Genomic DNA, 16,472 nt, shown 5'->3' on the forward strand with positions numbered 1-16,472 from the left:
CTAGTAATTGTGACCCTGAAGTTGTGAAAAGTGATCTCAACTCCAGTTTCACCTCTGTGCTGATAGGGGAGGCACTGTGTGAGTAATTGGATGTAGTAAATAAGACATTGTGATAATAATGTATATGTGTGGGTGTTATGTTTTGTAATTGGTACTGTGACATGTACACTTATTACAGGTTGGATCCTAGATTAGATAGAGCAACGACCAGTGCTGTCTTACTCACACCTTGGTGAAACAGTCCAACACATCCCCTGCCAAGATGGATGAACAGCTGATGAAGGAGCGGACCATCGCCAAACGCAAGTTTACTAGGAAGGTCAACTTGTTAAAGGAGGCGCAAGGCCGGGATGACCGCTTGGAAGTGTTACGAGGTATTTATGATGACGTGTGCAAACAGTTCCTTGAAATTGAAAAAATTAATGAGCAGTTAGCTGAGTCTCTTGATACAAAGAAATCAAATTATGATGTGCTCATTAATGAACTTGATACTTATATCACTGATATTGAAAGGACAAAAATTCAGGCTCATGCAATAATAGCTAAAGTAACAAAGAAAGACAAAGCCAGTGTTAACGAAATGCACAAAGTGAGAATGCAGCGGTTAACTCCACCACATTTTGATGGCAAGATTCGTGATTATCCCACATTCTGTAAAGACTATGAAAGATTAATGAAATCAGTATATGAAGATGATCCATATGTGTTGCGATCCTGTCTGTCGGGGGAGGCATTGGAGGTAGTTCACGGGGTGGATGACTCTTTTGATTCCATGATGAAAAGGTTGGATGCCAGGTATGGCAATCCAGCAAGACTAGTGCAGTCAGTCTTGAATGACATAAAGACATTAAAACCAATACCCGAGGACAATCCACGGAAATTCATGGATATGGTGAGCATAGTTGAGAGAGCCTCTTTAGATTTAGAGAAAGTTAATTTGTCTGAAGAGATGAATACTGTTACTATGGTCAGTCATATAGAAAAGCTTCTCCCACCAATGCAGAAAAGAGAGTGGACTAAAATTTTGCAAACTCTAAAGGATAAAAGTAAAATGTTTGAGGAGTTACTGAAATATTTGTTGAAAGAGAAACAAGCACTAGAATACATGAATGATGACATTAGGGCAACTAACCCTAATAGTAAAGTGCATGTACACTCAGTGAACCTAGACAGTGAAACTGACGTATTCACTACAGCCATAACCCAGCTTCATGGAAAACAAAGCAAGATGGAGGAGTGTTTAGTTCATTTATCTAAGCAAATCTCTATGTTAACTGGAAATATGTCTGGAGTAGAGTCTCAAAGACCAGTTGAATGTTGGTACCATGGCACAGATACACATGAGATTACCCAATGTACGGTGTTTCAAAAACTTAACAGCAAGGAGAAGATTGATGCCGTATATAGGATGGGTGCCTGCTTCCTTTGTTTACAGTTAGGTCACAGGGGCCGTCAATGTTCACAGAAATCTTTATGTGGTGAATGTGGGAGAGGCCACCATCAGATTCTCCATAATTGTTTTGGTAAAGAGCAGGGATACATAAACAGCAGTTTGTCACCAAAAAGGGGCGTTTTGTTAATAATAAGTTCAGTTGATGGTAACACACGACCCATAACTACCCTCTGGGACTCTGATAACAATACCTCACTCATAACTGATCGTATGGTAAAATTTATGGTCTTAAAAGGGAGAAGCATAAATTTGGCTGTTACTAAAGTAGGAAATGACTATCACAAATTGGAAACATTGGAATATGATGTTCCTCTTAATGATTTTCAAGGCCAAACTCATGTAATCAAAGCTTGTGGAATCTCAGAAATTACCTCAGAAACAGGACAGGTGGATATGGGTAGCGTGGCAGATTTACTAGGAGTACAAGCTAAGAACATTGAACGTCCATATGGCAAAATTGATCTGTTGATCGGCGCTGATTACTGCAAATTATTCCCATCTGTGGTTAAAACTGTAGGTAACCTCCAACTATTGTGGGGACCATTTGGATACTGTATTAGAGGTTCGCACCCTAGATTAAAGGTGAAAGGTGTCGACTCTGCTCATGTTCTTGTTAGGATTAATCACATTGCTGCATGTACGGTAAATGATTTAGTTGTTGAATCAAAAGCCAGTGTTACGAGAAGGCTTGATGACTTCTTCTCTGTAGAAAATCTGGGGACATGTTGCATTCCAAAATGTGGCAACTGCAAATGTGGAAAGTGTCCCCTTGGAAGTAACAAATATAGTCTTAAAGAAGAAAGGGAATTGTCTCTAATAACACAAGGTTTAATACATGACTCAAAAACAAGTCAATGGACAGCGTCCTATCCATGGATAAAATCGCCAAAGACCTTGCCAAATAACTTCACAGCCTGCATGGGCAGACTTAGAGCTACAGAAAAGAGATTAGCAAAAAGAGGAGTTGCATATGCAAAGGAATATAGTGATCAGATCAGTGACATGGTGGAGCGAGGTGTAGCTCGAAAATTGACTACAGATGAAATCAAGGACTATCAGGGCCCAGTACACTACATCCCTCATCATGAAATATTAAGACCAGACTCTAAATCCACTCCCATCAGAATAGTGTTTAATTCTTCTGCCTCATACATGGGACACGTCTTGAATGACTATTATGCCAAGGGGCCTGATATGCTGTGTGATCTTTTTGGCATATTGCTTAGGTTTCGTCAGAGTCCGGTAGCAATTGTGGGAGATATCAGTAAAATGTATAATTCTGTACTCCTCTCTGAAGCGGATAAAATGACCCACCGGTTCTTGTGGCGAGATATGAACACTACCAGGGAGCCTGACCATTATTGTTTACAGACGGTAACTTTCGGTGACAGACCCAGTGGAGTGATTGCCATGACAGCCCTCCATAAAACTGCCGAAATGTTCAAAGACAAGTACCCGGAAACAGCTGCCATGATCATTAATAACTCGTATGTGGATGACATTCTTCATTCATGTGAAAGTGCAGAGGAAGCCCTTGAAAGAATGAAAACGACCGAAGAGATCCTTAAAAGAGGAGGATTCCAGATGAAACAATGGGTAATGTCTGGAAGCCATGATATGACAGAAGATTCTAAGATAATTGCTACTGAGGTTGAAAAGGTACTAGGGATGATTTGGGAACCAAAGAAAGATCAATTCTCTTACAAAGTAAGGATTAACTTTTCTACAAAACGCAAGAAGATCCGCACTGGTCCTGACCTAACAGTAGAGGAAATAGTGCAAAGGATACCCAAACAACTGACAAAAAGGATGATCCTAAGTCAAGTGGCGTCACTATACGACCCTTCAGGCCTTGCTACACCTTTCACGATACGATGTAAGCTATTAATGAGACATCTCATCACACGAAAACAAGAATGCAAAGCTGATGAGCAACTGGGTTGGGATGAACCAATCCCTGATGCAATGCATGTGCACTGGGTTAATTTGTTCCAAGATATGTAGGCCTTGGAGGATCTAAAATTTAGGCGATGTATAAAGCCTGATAATGCACTTGGTAACCCCACACTTGTCATTTATGCTGATGCCAGCAATATTGCATACTCTACATGTGCATACATTCGCTTTGAACTGAAAGATGGCACATTTTCTGCTCAATTACTCGCAGCCAAGAGTCGAATTGCTCCCATTCGGCAAATAACTACTCCGAGACTGGAGCTTTGTGCAGCAGTATTGTCTGCTAGGTTACGGAAGGTAATAGAAAAAGAAACAAGTTTTGTGTTCGATAGGGTACTACATCTAACTGACTCAATGATTGTAAGGTCACAGATACAAAATGAATCACATGGATTTGGAGCTTTTGTTGGAACAAGGATTGCGGAGATTCAGACACATACTAATACTAATGATTGGTGGTGGGTGGCCACTGACGGCAATGCTGCGGACTACGCCACACGGCCACAGAATCCAAGAAACCTAGGATCCGAGTCAGCATGGCAAAGGGGCCCACACTATTTAACTTTACCTATTGATCAGTGGCCAATAGACCAACCTTGCATAAAGGAGTTACCAAATAAGAATAGGGTATCACTACAATGTAACATCAAACAGGAGGTAACACCCATGATGAATATTGAAAGGTTTAGCTGTTACAAAAGAATGATAAAGACCACTGCTATAATCCTTTGCATTATTAGAAAGAAAACATTCAGAGGAATATTGCATACACTCACTGCCGATGATGTGAGAAAGGCAGAAAGGTACTGGGTTAAGATGGTCCAAAGGGAATTCGAAGAAAATTGGAAGGAAAGATTCAAAAGGCTAGGACCCAGTAAAGATGAAGATGGGATCATTGTAGTAGGGGAGAGAATCAGCAGCTGGTTGAAGGACAATTGGAATCAAAACCAGTTTATGTTACTCTCGCAAAACCATCAGTTTACCAGACTATACATCACTTACTTACACAACACTGATCACGGGGGTATAGACCTCACCTTAGCTAAACTTCAAAGTAAGTTTTGGGTACCTAGAGCACGAAAGGTGATCAAATCGGTAAAGGAAAAGTGTGTAATATGCAGAAGGTTAAACAAAGTTTTGATAGGACAGCAAATGGGGCAGCTCCCCGAGAGAAGACTCAAAACATCACCTGCATTCTTCAATACCTCCTTGGACTTGTTAGACCCATTAATGATAAGAGACACTGTAAAACGGAGAACTAGGGCCAAGGCTTATGGAGTGATATTTACATGCCTAGCGAGTCGTGCAGTCCATATTGATCTGATGGAAGGATATGACACACAGAGTTTCTTGAATACATTTCGTCGGTTTGTTTCCATGCGGGGTTATCCTCACACCATGCATTCAGACATGGGAACACAGTTAATGGCTGCCAATAAAGATATCAGGAATATGACTGAAAAATGGAACATTAACCAAATATCTCAAATCGGGCTTCATCAAGGTATGACATGGTCATTCAACAACTCGGCGAATGCACCCTGGCAAAATGGTGCATGCGAATCTCTGATTAAGACGGTGAAACGGCTGCTTGTTATAGTAGTGGGCGAAAATGTACTAAGCTTCGGCGAACTACAAAGTGTGTTATATGAGGTAGCAAATATATTGAATGAACGCCCAATCGGACTGAAACCTGGATACGATATATCTTTGGGTGCTTACTTGTGCCCTAACGATCTACTGCTTGGTCGTGCAAGCAACAAGGTACCAAGTGGGCCCATGGTGGAAACGACTGATACAAGGAAGCGTTTCAGTCTTGTACAAAGTATTGTAACCTCGTTTTGGAGGAAATGGATGAGAGACTACTTCCCAACCTTAATTATCAGGCAAAAATGGCATACAGCACGTAGAAATTTGCGGGAAGGAGATGTTGTTTTAGTGCAAGACAGTGATTTGATTAGAGGAAATTGGAAGTTAGCACAGGTTGAAAGAGTTTAACCAGGCAGGGACGGAAAAGTACGAGATGTAGTATTAAGATACAAAATCTCGAAGTCTGACTCTATGTGTGATGGAAGGACAGATTGATCAACAGATCGGTTCACAGACTTGTGTTGCTGCTCCACATTGAGGAGCAATAATTGTTTTTGCTTGTAGTTGTGGCGGGAGTGTACTGAGAATATCTCAGTACGTCCAATTGGTCAAGTTTTCTTTGAATTGAATAGATAAATTGTATTATCATAACCATATGATTGTTATTGTAATAACTAAATTTGTAATTTTCTTATGTTTTGCATACAATTTGAACTATTATTTTGCTAATGAGATATTGTATTTCGCTCTCCCGTTTTGGCATGCGCTTGTCGCTGTTCTTATGTGTAAAGTTGTGACGTAGGAGTTGAGTGACGTGGACAGGATGTAAGTGTTGTCCAGGCCATCAGCTAGCGGCCATTCATTGTTTCTCGGGAAGGCGTGTATGTTGGGTGGTGACGACTGGTGGAGGTGTTGGGGAGGGTGTTGGGGAGGGGGTTGCAGTGCCCCGGTGTGAGGCAGGGATTTAATGTTGGTGATCCTGGAGCTGTGTGGCACATGGTCCAGTCTCAAGAATGTTATGCCGGAGTACACCATTGTGCTAGTAATTGTGACCCTGAAGCTGTGAAAAGTGATCTCAACTCCAGTTTCACCTCTGTGCTGATAGGGGAGGCACTGTGTGAGTAATTGGATGTAGTAAATAAGACATTGTGATAATAATGTATATGTGTGGGTGTTATATTTTTTAATTGGTACTGTGATATGTACACTTATTACAAGTTGGACCTAGATTGAATAGAGTAACGACCAGTGCTGTCTCACTCACACCTTAGTGAAACAGTCCAACACATCCCCTGCCAAGATGGATGAACAGGAGGTGAAGGAGCGGACCTTAGCCAAACGCAAATTTACTAGGAAGGTCAACTTGTTAAAGGAGGCGCAAGGCCGGGATGACCCCTTGGAAGTGTTACGAGGTATTTATGATGACGTGTGCAAACAGTTCCTTGAAATTGAAAAAAATTAATGAGCAGTTAGCTGAGTCTCTTGATACAAAGAAATCAAATTATGATGTGCTTATTATTGAACTTGATACTTATATCACTGATATTGAAAGGACAAAAAAATCAGGCTTATGCAATAATAGCTAAAGTCACAAAGAAAGACAAAGCCAGTGTTCACGAAATGCACAAAGTGAGAATGCAGCGGTTAACTCCAACGCATTTTGATGGCAAGATTCGTGATTATCCCACATTCTGTAAAGACTATGAAAGATTAATGAAATCAGTATATGAAGATGATCCATATGTGTTGCCATCCTGTCTGTCGGGGAAGGCATTGGAGGTACTTCACGGGGTGGATGACTCTTTTGATTCCATGATGAAAAGGTTGGATGCCAGGTATGGCAATCCAGCAAGACTAGTGCAGTCAGTCTTGAATGACATAAAGACATTAAAACCAATACCCGAGGACAATCCACGGAAATTCATGAATATGGTGAGCATAGTTGAGAGAGCCTCTTTAGATTTAGAGAAAGTTAATTTGTCTGAAGAGATGAATACTGTTACTATGGTCAGTCATATAGAAAAGCTTCTCCCACCAATGCAGAAAAGAGAGTGGACTAAAATTTTGCAAACTCTAAAGGATAAAAGTAAAATGTTTGAGGAGTTACTGAAATATTTGTTGAAAGAGAAACAAGCACTAGAATACATGAATGATGACATTAGGGCAACTAACCCTAATAGTAAAGTGCATGTACACTCAGTGAACCTAGACAGTGAAACTGACGTATTCACTACAGCCATAACCCAGCTTCATGGAAAACAAAGCAAGATGGAGGAGTGTTTAGTTAATTCATCTAGGCAAATCTCTATGTTAACTGGAAATATGTCTGGAGTAGAGTCTCAAAGACCAGTTGAATGTTGTTACCATGGCACAGATACACATGATATTACTAAATATACGGTGTTTCAAAACTTAACAGCAAGGAGAAGATTGATGCCGTGTATAAGATGGGTGCCTGCTTCCTTTGTTTACAGTTAGGTCATAGGGCGCGTCAATGTTCACAGAAATCTTTATGTGGTGAATGTGGGAGAGGCCACCATCAGATTCTCCATAATTGTTTTGGTAAAGAGCAGGGATACATAAACAGCAGTTTGTCACCAAAAAGGGGCGTTTTGTTAATAATAAGTTCAGTTTATGGTAACACACGACCCATAACTACCCTCTGGGACTCTGCTAGCAATACGTCACTCATAACTGATCGTATGGCAAAATTTATGGGCTTAAAAGGGAGAAGCATAAATTTGGCTGTTACTAAAGTAGGAAATGACTATCACAAATTTGAAACATTGGAATATGATGTTCCTCTTAATGATTTTCAAGGCCAAACTCATGTAATCAAAGCTTGTGGAATCTCAGAAATTACCTCAGAAACAGGACAGGTGGATATGGGTAGCGTGGCAGATTTACTAGGAGTACAAGCTAAGAACATTGAACGTCCATATGGCAAAATTGATCTGTTGATCGCCGCTGATTACTGCAAATTATTCCCATCTGTGGTTAAAACTGTAGGTAACCTCCAACTATTGTGGGGACCATTTGGATACTGTATTAGAGGTTCGCACCCTAGATTAAAGGTGAAAGGTGTCGACTCTGCTCATGTTCTTGTTAGGATTAATCACATTGCTGCATGTACGGTAAATGATTTAGTTGTTGAATCAAAAGCCAGTGTTACGAGAAGGCTTGATGACTTCTTCTCTGTAGAAAATCTGGGGACATGTTGCATTCCAAAATGTGGCAACTGCAAATGTGGAAAGTGTCCCCTTCGGAAGTAACAAATATAGTCTTAAAGAAGAAAGGGAATTGTCTCTAATAACACAAGGTTTAATACATGACTCAAAAACAAGTCAATGGACAGCGTCCTATCCATGGATAAAATCGCCAAAGACCTTGCCAAATAACTTCACAGCCTGCATGGGCAGACTTAGAGCTACAGAAAAGAGATTAGCAAAAAGAGGAGTTGCATATGCAAAGGAATATAGTGATCAGATCAGTGACATGGTGGAGCGAGGTGTAGCTCGAAAATTGACTACAGATGAAATCAAGGACTATCAGGGCCCAGTACACTACATCCCTCATCATGAAATATTAAGACCAGACTCTAAATCCACTCCCATCAGAATAGTGTTTAATTCTTCTGCCTCATACATGGGACACGTCTTGAATGACTATTATGCCAAGGGGCCTGATATGCTGTGTGATCTTTTTGGCATATTGCTTAGGTTTCGTCAGAGTCCGGTAGCAATTGTGGGAGATATCAGTAAAATGTATAATTCTGTACTCCTCTCTGAAGCGGATGAAATGACCCACCGGTTCTTGTGGCGAGATATGAACACTACCAGGGAGCCTGACCATTACTGTTTACAGACGGTAACTTTCGGTGACAGACCCAGTGGAGTGATTGCCATGACAGCCCTCCATAAAACTGCCGAAATGTTCAAAGACATGTACCCGGAAACAGCTGCCATGATCATTAATAACTCGTACGTGGATGACATTCTTCATTCATGTGAAAGTGCAGAGGAAGCCCTTGAAAGAATGAAAACGACCGAAGAGATCCTTAAAAGAGGAGGATTCCAGATGAAACAATGGGTAATGTCTGGAAGCCATGATATGACAGAAGATTCTAAGATAATTGCTACTGAGGTTGAAAAGGTACTAGGGATGATTTGGGAACCAAAGAAAGATCAATTCTCTTACAAAGTAAGGATTAACTTTTCTACAAAACGCAAGAAGATCCGCACTGCTCCTGACCTAACAGTAGAGGAAATAGTGCAAAAGATACCCAAATAACTGACAAAAAGGATGATCCTAAGTCAAGTGGTGTCACTATACCACCCTCTAGGCCTTGCTACACCTTTCACGATACAATGTAAGCTATTAATGAGACATCTCATCACACGAAAACAAGAATGCAAAGCTGATGAGCAACTGGGTTGGGATGAACCAATCCCTGATGAAATGCATGTACACTGGGTTAATTTGTTCCAAGATATGTATGCCTTGCAGGATCTAAAATTTAGGCGGTGTATAAAGCCTGATAATGCACTTGGTAACCCCACACTTGTCATTTATGCTGATGCCAGCAATATTGCATACTCTACATGTGCATACATTCGCTTTGAACTGAAAGATGGCACATTTTCTGCTCAATTACTCGCAGCCAAGAGTTGCATTGCTCCCATTCGGCAAATAACTACTCCGAGACTGGAGCTTTGTGCAGCAGTATTGTCTGCTACGTTACGGAAGGTAATAGAAAAAGAAACAAGTTTTATGTTCGATAGAGTACTACATCTAACTGACTCAATGATTGTAAGGTCAAAGATACAAAATGAATCACATGGATTTGGAGCTTTTGTTGGAACAAGGATTGCGGAGATTCAGACACATACTAATACTAATGATTGGTGGTGGGTGGCCACTGACGGCAATGCTGCGGACTACGCCACACGGCCACAGAATCCAAGAAACCTAGGATCCGAGTCAGCATGGCAAAGGGGCCCACACTATTTAACTTTACCTATTGATCAGTGGCCAATAGACCAACCTTGCATAAAGGAGTTACCAAATAAGAATAGAGTATCACTACAATGTAACATCAAACAGGAGGTAACACCCATGATGAATATTGAAAGGTTTAGCTGTTACAAAAGAATGATAAAGACCACTGCTATAATCCTTTGCATTATTAGAAAGAAAACATTCAGAGGAATATTGCATACACTCACTGCCGATGATGTGAGAAAGGCAGAAAGGTACTGGGTTAAGATGGTCCAAAGGGAATTCGAAGAAAATTGGAAGGAAAGATTCAAAAGGCTAGGACCCAGTAAAGATGAAGATGGGATCATTGTAGTAGGGGAGAGAATCAGCAGCTGGTTGAAGGACAATTGGAATCAAAACCAGTTTATGTTACTCTCGCAAAACCATCAGTTTACCAGACTATACATCACTTACTTACACAACACTGATCACGGGGGTATAGACCTCACCTTAGCTAAACTTCAAAGTAAGTTTTGGGTACCTAGAGCACGAAAGGTGATCAAATCGGTAAAGGAAAAGTGTGTAATATGCAGAAGGTTAAACAAAGTTGTGATAGGACAGCAAATGGGGCAGCTCCCCGAGAGAAGACTCAAACCATCACCTGCATTCTTCAATACCTCCTTGGACTTGTTTGGCCCATTAATGATAAGAGACACTGTAAAACGGAGAACTAGGGCCAAGGCTTATGGAGTGATATTTACATGCCTAGCGAGTCGTGCAGTCCATATTGATCTGATGGAAGGATATGACACACAGAGTTTCTTGAATACATTTCGTCGGTTTGTTTCCATGCGGGGTTATCCTCACACCATGCATTCAGACATGGGAACACAGTTAATGGCTGCCAATAAAGATATCAGGAATATGACTGAAAAATGGAACATTAACCAAATATCTCAAATCGGGCTTCATCAAGGTATGACATGGTCATTCAACAACTCGGCGAATGCACCCTGGCAAAATGGTGCATGCGAATCTCTGATTAAGACGGTGAAACGGCTGCTTGTTATAGTAGTGGGCGAAAATGTACTAAGCTTCGGCGAACTACAAAGTGTGTTATATGAGGTAGCAAATATATTGAATGAACGCCCAATCGGACTGAAACCTGGATACGATATATCTTTGGGTGCTTACTTGTGCCCTAACGATCTACTGCTTGGTCGTGCAAGCAACAAGGTACCAAGTGGGCCCATGGTGGAAACGACTGATACAAGGAAGCGTTTCAGTCTTGTACAAAGTATTGTAACCTCGTTTTGGAGGAAATGGATGAGAGACTACTTCCCAACCTTAACTATCAGGCAAAAATGGCATACAGCACGTAGAAATTTGCGGGAAGGAGATGTTGTTTTAGTGCAAGACAGTGATTTGATTAGAGGAAATTGGAAGTTAGCACAGGTTGAAAGAGCTAAACCAGGCAGGGACGGAAAAGTACGAGATGTAGTATTAAGATACAAAATCTCGAAGTCTGACTCTATGTGTGATGGGAAGGACAGATTGATCAACAGATCGGTTCACAGACTTGTGTTGCTGCTCCCCATTGAGGAGCAATAATTGTTTTTGCTTGTAGTTGTGGCGGGAGTGTACTGAGAATATCTCAGTATGTCCTATTGGTCAAGTTTTCTTTGAATTGAATAGATAAATTGTATTATCATAACTATATTATTGTTATTGTATTAACTAAATTTGTAATTTTCTTATGTTTTGCATACAATTTGTACTATTATTTTGCTAATGAGATATTGTATTTCGCTCTCCCGTTTTGGCATGCGCTTGTCGCTGTTCTTGTGTGTAAAGTTGTGACGTAGGAGTTGAGTGACGTGGACAGGATGGAAGTGTTGTCCAGGCCGTCAGCTAGCGGCCCTTCATTGTTTCTCGGGAAGGCCTGTATGTTGGGTGGTGACGACTGGTGGAGGGTTGCAGTGCCCCGGTGTGAGGCAGGGATTTAATGTTGGTGATCCTGGAGCTGTGTGGCACATGGTCCAGTCTCAAGAATGTTATGCCGGAGTACACCATTGTGCTAGTAATTGTGACCCTGAAGCTGTGAAAAGTGATCTCAACTCCAGTTTCACCTCTGTGCTGATAGGGGAGGCACTGTGTGAGTAATTGGATGTAGTAAATAAGACATTGTGATAATAATGTATATGTGTGGGTGTTATATTTTGTAATTGGTACTGTGACATGTACACTTATTACAGGTTGGATCTAGATTAAATAGAGTAACGACCAGTGCTGTCTCACTCACACCTTGGTGAAACAGTCCAACACATCCCCTGCCAAGATGGATGAACAGCTGATGAAGGAGCGGACCCTCGCTAAACGCAAGTTTACTACGAAGGTCAACTTGTTAAAGGAAGCGCAAGGCCGGGATGACCGCTTGGAAGTGTGACGAGGTATTTATGATGACGTGTGCAAACTTATTTGAAAATGAAAAAATTAATGAGCAGTTAGCTGAATCTCTTGATACAAAAAAAAATCAAATTATGATGTGCTCATTAATGAACTTGATACTTATATCACTGATATTGAAAGGACAAAAAATTAGGCTCATGCAATAATAGCTAAAGTCACAAAGAAAGACAAAGCCAGTGTTAACGAAATGCACAAAGTGAGAATGCAGCGATTAACTCCACCACATTTTGATGGCAAGATTCGTGATTATCCCACATTCTGTAAAGACTATGAAAGATTAATGAAATCAGTATATGAAGATGATCCATATGTGTTGCGATCCTGTCTGTCGGGGGAGGCATTGGAGGTAGTTCACGGGGTGGATGACTCTTTTGATTTCATGTTGAAAAGGTTGGACGCTAGGTATGGCAATCCAGCAAGACTAGTGCGGTCAGTCTTGAATGACATAAAGACATTAAAACCAATACTCGGGGACAATCCACGGAAATTCATGGACATGGTGAGTATAGTTGAGAGAGCCTCTTTAGATTTAGAGAAAGTTAATTTGTCTGAAGAGATGAATACTGTTACTATGGTCAGTCATATAGAAAAGCTTCTCCCACCAATGCAGAAAAGAGAGTGGACTAAAATTTTGCAAACTCTAAAGGATAAAAGTAAAATGTTTGAGGAGTTACTGAAATATTTGTTGAAAGAGAAACAAGCACTAGAATACATGAATGATGACGTTAGGGCAACTAAGCCTAATAGTAAAGTGCATGTACACTCAGTGAACCTAGACAGTGACACTGACGTATTCACTACAACCATAACCCAGCTTCATGGAAAACAAAGCAAGATGGAGGAATGTTTAGTTAATTTATCTAAGCAAATCTCTATGTTAACTGGAAATATGTCTGGAGTAGAGTCTCAAAGACCAGTTCAATGTTGGTACCATGGCACAGATACACATGATATTACTCAATGTACGGGGTTTCAAAAACTTAACAGCAAGGAGAAGATTGATGCCGTTTATAGGATGGGTGCCTGCTTCCTTTGTTTACAGTTAGGTCACAGGGGCCGTCAATGTTCACAGAAATCTTTATGTGGTGAATGTGGGAGAGGCCACCATCAGATTCTCCATAATTGTTTTGGTAAAGAGCAGGGATACATAAACAGCAGTTTGTCACCAAAAAGGGGCGTTTTGTTAATAATAAGTTCAGTTTATGGTAACACACGACCCATAACCACCCTCTGGGACTCTGGTAGCAATACGTCACTCATAACTGATCGTATGGCAAAATTTATGGGCTTAAAAGGGAGAAGCATAAATTTGGCTGTTACTAAAGTAGGAAATGACTATCACAAATTGGAAACATTGGAATATGATGTTCCTCTTAATGATTTTCAAGGCCAAACTCATGTAATCAAAGCTTGTGGAATCTCAGAAATTACCTCAGAAACAGGACAGGTGGATATGGGTAGCGTGGCAGATTTACTAGGAGTACAAGCTAAGAACATTGAACGTCCATATGGCAAAATTGATCTGTTGATCGGCGCTGATTACTGCAAATTATTCCCATCTGTGGTTAAAACTGTAGGTAACCTCCAACTATTGTGGGGACCATTTGGATACTGTATTAGAGGTTCGCACCCTAGATTAAAGGTGAAAGGTGTCGACTCTGCTCATGTTCTTGTTAGGATTAATCACATTGCTGCATGTACGGTAAATGATTTAGTTGTTGAATCAAAAGCCAGTGTTACGAGAAGGCTTGATGACTTCTTCTCTGTAGAAAATCTGGGGACATGTTGCATTCCAAAATGTGGCAACTGCAAATGTGGAAAGTGTCCCCTTGGAAGTAACAAATATAGTCTTAAAGAAGAAAGGGAATTGTCTCTAATAACACAAGGTTTAATACATGACTCAAAAACAAGTCAATGGACAGCGTCCTATCCATGGATAAAATCGCCAAAGACCTTGCCAAATAACTTCACAGCCTGCATGGGCACACTTAGAGCTACAGAAAAGAGATTAGCAAAAAGAGGAGTTGCATATGCAAAGGAATATAGTGATCAGATCAGTGACATGGTGGAGCGAGGTGTAGCTCGAAAATTGACTACAGATGAAATCAAGGACTATCAGGGCCCAGTACACTACATCCCTCATCATGAAATATTAAGACCAGACTCTAAATCCACTCCCATCAGAATAGTGTTTAATTCTTCTGCCTCATACATGGGACACGTCTTGAATGACTATTATGCCAAGGGGCCTGATATGCTGTGTGATCTTTTTGGCATATTGCTTAGGTTTCGTCAGAGTCCGGTAGCAATTGTGGGAGATATCAGTAAAATGTATAATTCTGTACTCCTCTCTGAAGCGGATAAAATGACCCACCGGTTCTTGTGGCGAGATATGAACACTACCAGGGAGCCTGACCATTATTGTTTACAGACGGTAACTTTCGGTGACAGACCCAGTGGAGTGATTGCCATGACAGCCCTCCATAAAACTGCCGAAATGTTCAAAGACAAGTACCCGGAAACAGCTGCCATGATCATTAATAACTCGTATGTGGATGACATTCTTCATTCATGTGAAAGTGCAGAGGAAGCCCTTGAAAGAATGAAAACGACCGAAGAGATCCTTAAAAGAGGAGGATTCCAGATGAAACAATGGGTAATGTCTGGAAGCCATGATATGACAGAAGATTCTAAGATAATTGCTACTGAGGTTGAAAAGGTACTAGGGATGATTTGGGAACCAAAGAAAGATCAATTCTCTTACAAAGTAAGGATTAACTTTTCTACAAAACGCAAGAAGATCCGCACTGGTCCTGACCTAACAGTAGAGGAAATAGTGCAAAGGATACCCAAACAACTGACAAAAAGGATGATCCTAAGTCAAGTGGCGTCACTATACGACCCTCTAGGCCTTGCTACACCTTTCACGATACGATGTAAGCTATTAATGAGACATCTCATCACACGAAAACAAGAATGCAAAGCTGATGAGCAACTGGGTTGGGATGAACCAATCCCTGATGAAATGCATGTGCACTGGGTTAATTTGTTCCAAGATATGTATGCCTTGGAGGATCTAAAATTTAGGCGGTGTATAAAGCCTGATAATGCACTTGGTAACCCCACACTTGTCATTTATGCTGATGCCAGCAATATTGCATACTCTACATGTGCATACATTCGCTTTGAACTGAAAGATGGCACATTTTCTGCTCAATTACTCGCAGCCAAGAGTCGAATTGCTCCCATTCGGCAAATAACTACTCCGAGACTGGAGCTTTGTGCAGCAGTATTGTCTGCTAGGTTACGGAAGGTAATAGAAAAAGAAACAAGTTTTGTGTTCGATAGGGTACTACATCTAACTGACTCAATGATTGTAAGGTCACAGATACAAAATGAATCACATGGATTTGGAGCTTTTGTTGGAACAAGGATTGCGGAGATTCAGACACATACTAATACTAATGATTGGTGGTGGGTGGCCACTGACGGCAATGCTGCGGACTACGCCACACGGCCACAGAATCCAAGAAACCTAGGATCCGAGTCAGCATGGCAAAGGGGCCCACACTATTTAACTTTACCTATTGATCAGTGACCAATAGACCAACCTTGCATAAAGGAGTTACCAAATAAGAATAGAGTATCACTACAATGTAACATCAAACAGGAGGTAACACCCATGATGAATATTGAAAGGTTTAGCTGTTACAAAAGAATGATAAAGACCACTGCTATAATCCTTTGCATTATTAGAAAGAAAACATTCAGAGGAATATTGCATACACTCACTGCCGATGATGTGAGAAAGGCAGAAAGGTACTGGGTTAAGATGGTCCAAAGGGAATTCGAAGAAAATTGGAAGGAAAGATTCAAAAGGCTAGGACCCAGTAAAGATGAAGATGGGATCATTGTAGTAGGGGAGAGAATCAGCAGCTGGTTGAAGGACAATTGGAATCAAAACCAGTTTATGTTACTCTCGCAAAACCATCAGTTTACCAGACTATACATCACTTACTTACACAAC

The 16,472-nt window shown here is 40.9% G+C and overlaps 4 protein-coding genes across 4 annotated transcripts; all 4 read left to right on the forward strand.

Moving 5' to 3' along the window:
- Positions 1-262: 262 nt before the first annotated feature.
- Positions 263-6,461, forward strand: LOC139749303 (uncharacterized). The gene is made up of 3 exons (XM_071663027.1): positions 263-3,424; positions 3,782-4,066; positions 6,237-6,461. Exons 1-3 carry the CDS (start codon positions 263-265, stop codon positions 6,459-6,461), a joined length of 3,672 nt encoding a protein of 1,223 aa, XP_071519128.1.
- A 1,949-nt stretch (positions 6,462-8,410) lies between these two features.
- Positions 8,411-9,289, forward strand: LOC139749304 (uncharacterized). Its single transcript, XM_071663028.1, has one exon. The coding sequence runs from the start codon at positions 8,411-8,413 to the stop codon at positions 9,287-9,289; it is 879 nt and encodes a 292-aa protein (XP_071519129.1).
- Positions 9,290-9,379: 90 nt separating this feature from the next.
- On the forward strand, positions 9,380-12,422 carry LOC139749305 (uncharacterized). Its single transcript, XM_071663029.1, has 2 exons — positions 9,380-10,105; positions 12,315-12,422. The coding sequence occupies exons 1-2, from the start codon at positions 9,380-9,382 to the stop codon at positions 12,420-12,422; spliced, it is 834 nt and encodes a 277-aa protein (XP_071519130.1).
- Positions 12,423-12,632: 210 nt separating this feature from the next.
- On the forward strand, positions 12,633-16,043 carry LOC139749306 (uncharacterized). Its single transcript, XM_071663030.1, has one exon. The coding sequence runs from the start codon at positions 12,633-12,635 to the stop codon at positions 16,041-16,043; it is 3,411 nt and encodes a 1,136-aa protein (XP_071519131.1).
- The last annotated feature ends 429 nt before the right edge of the window (positions 16,044-16,472 follow it).

Source organism: Panulirus ornatus, chromosome 7 (genome assembly GCF_036320965.1).
Source record: "Panulirus ornatus isolate Po-2019 chromosome 7, ASM3632096v1, whole genome shotgun sequence".
NCBI lineage: Eukaryota > Metazoa > Arthropoda > Malacostraca > Decapoda > Palinuridae > Panulirus > Panulirus ornatus.

Coding starts and splice junctions, on each gene's coding strand:
- LOC139749303 (XM_071663027.1), top strand. CDS start 263: ATGGATGAACAGCTGATGAAGGAGCGGACCATCGCCAAACGCAAGTTT. Junction 3,425..3,781: donor CAATCCCTGATGCAATGCAT/GTGCACTGGGTT, acceptor GTAAGGTCACAG/ATACAAAATGAATCACATGG. Junction 4,067..6,236: donor AATGTAACATCAAACAGGAG/GTAACACCCATG, acceptor TAGATTGAATAG/AGTAACGACCAGTGCTGTCT.
- LOC139749304 (XM_071663028.1), top strand. CDS start 8,411: ATGGGCAGACTTAGAGCTACAGAAAAGAGATTAGCAAAAAGAGGAGTT.
- LOC139749305 (XM_071663029.1), top strand. CDS start 9,380: ATGAGACATCTCATCACACGAAAACAAGAATGCAAAGCTGATGAGCAA. Junction 10,106..12,314: donor AATGTAACATCAAACAGGAG/GTAACACCCATG, acceptor TCCCCTGCCAAG/ATGGATGAACAGCTGATGAA.
- LOC139749306 (XM_071663030.1), top strand. CDS start 12,633: ATGCACAAAGTGAGAATGCAGCGATTAACTCCACCACATTTTGATGGC.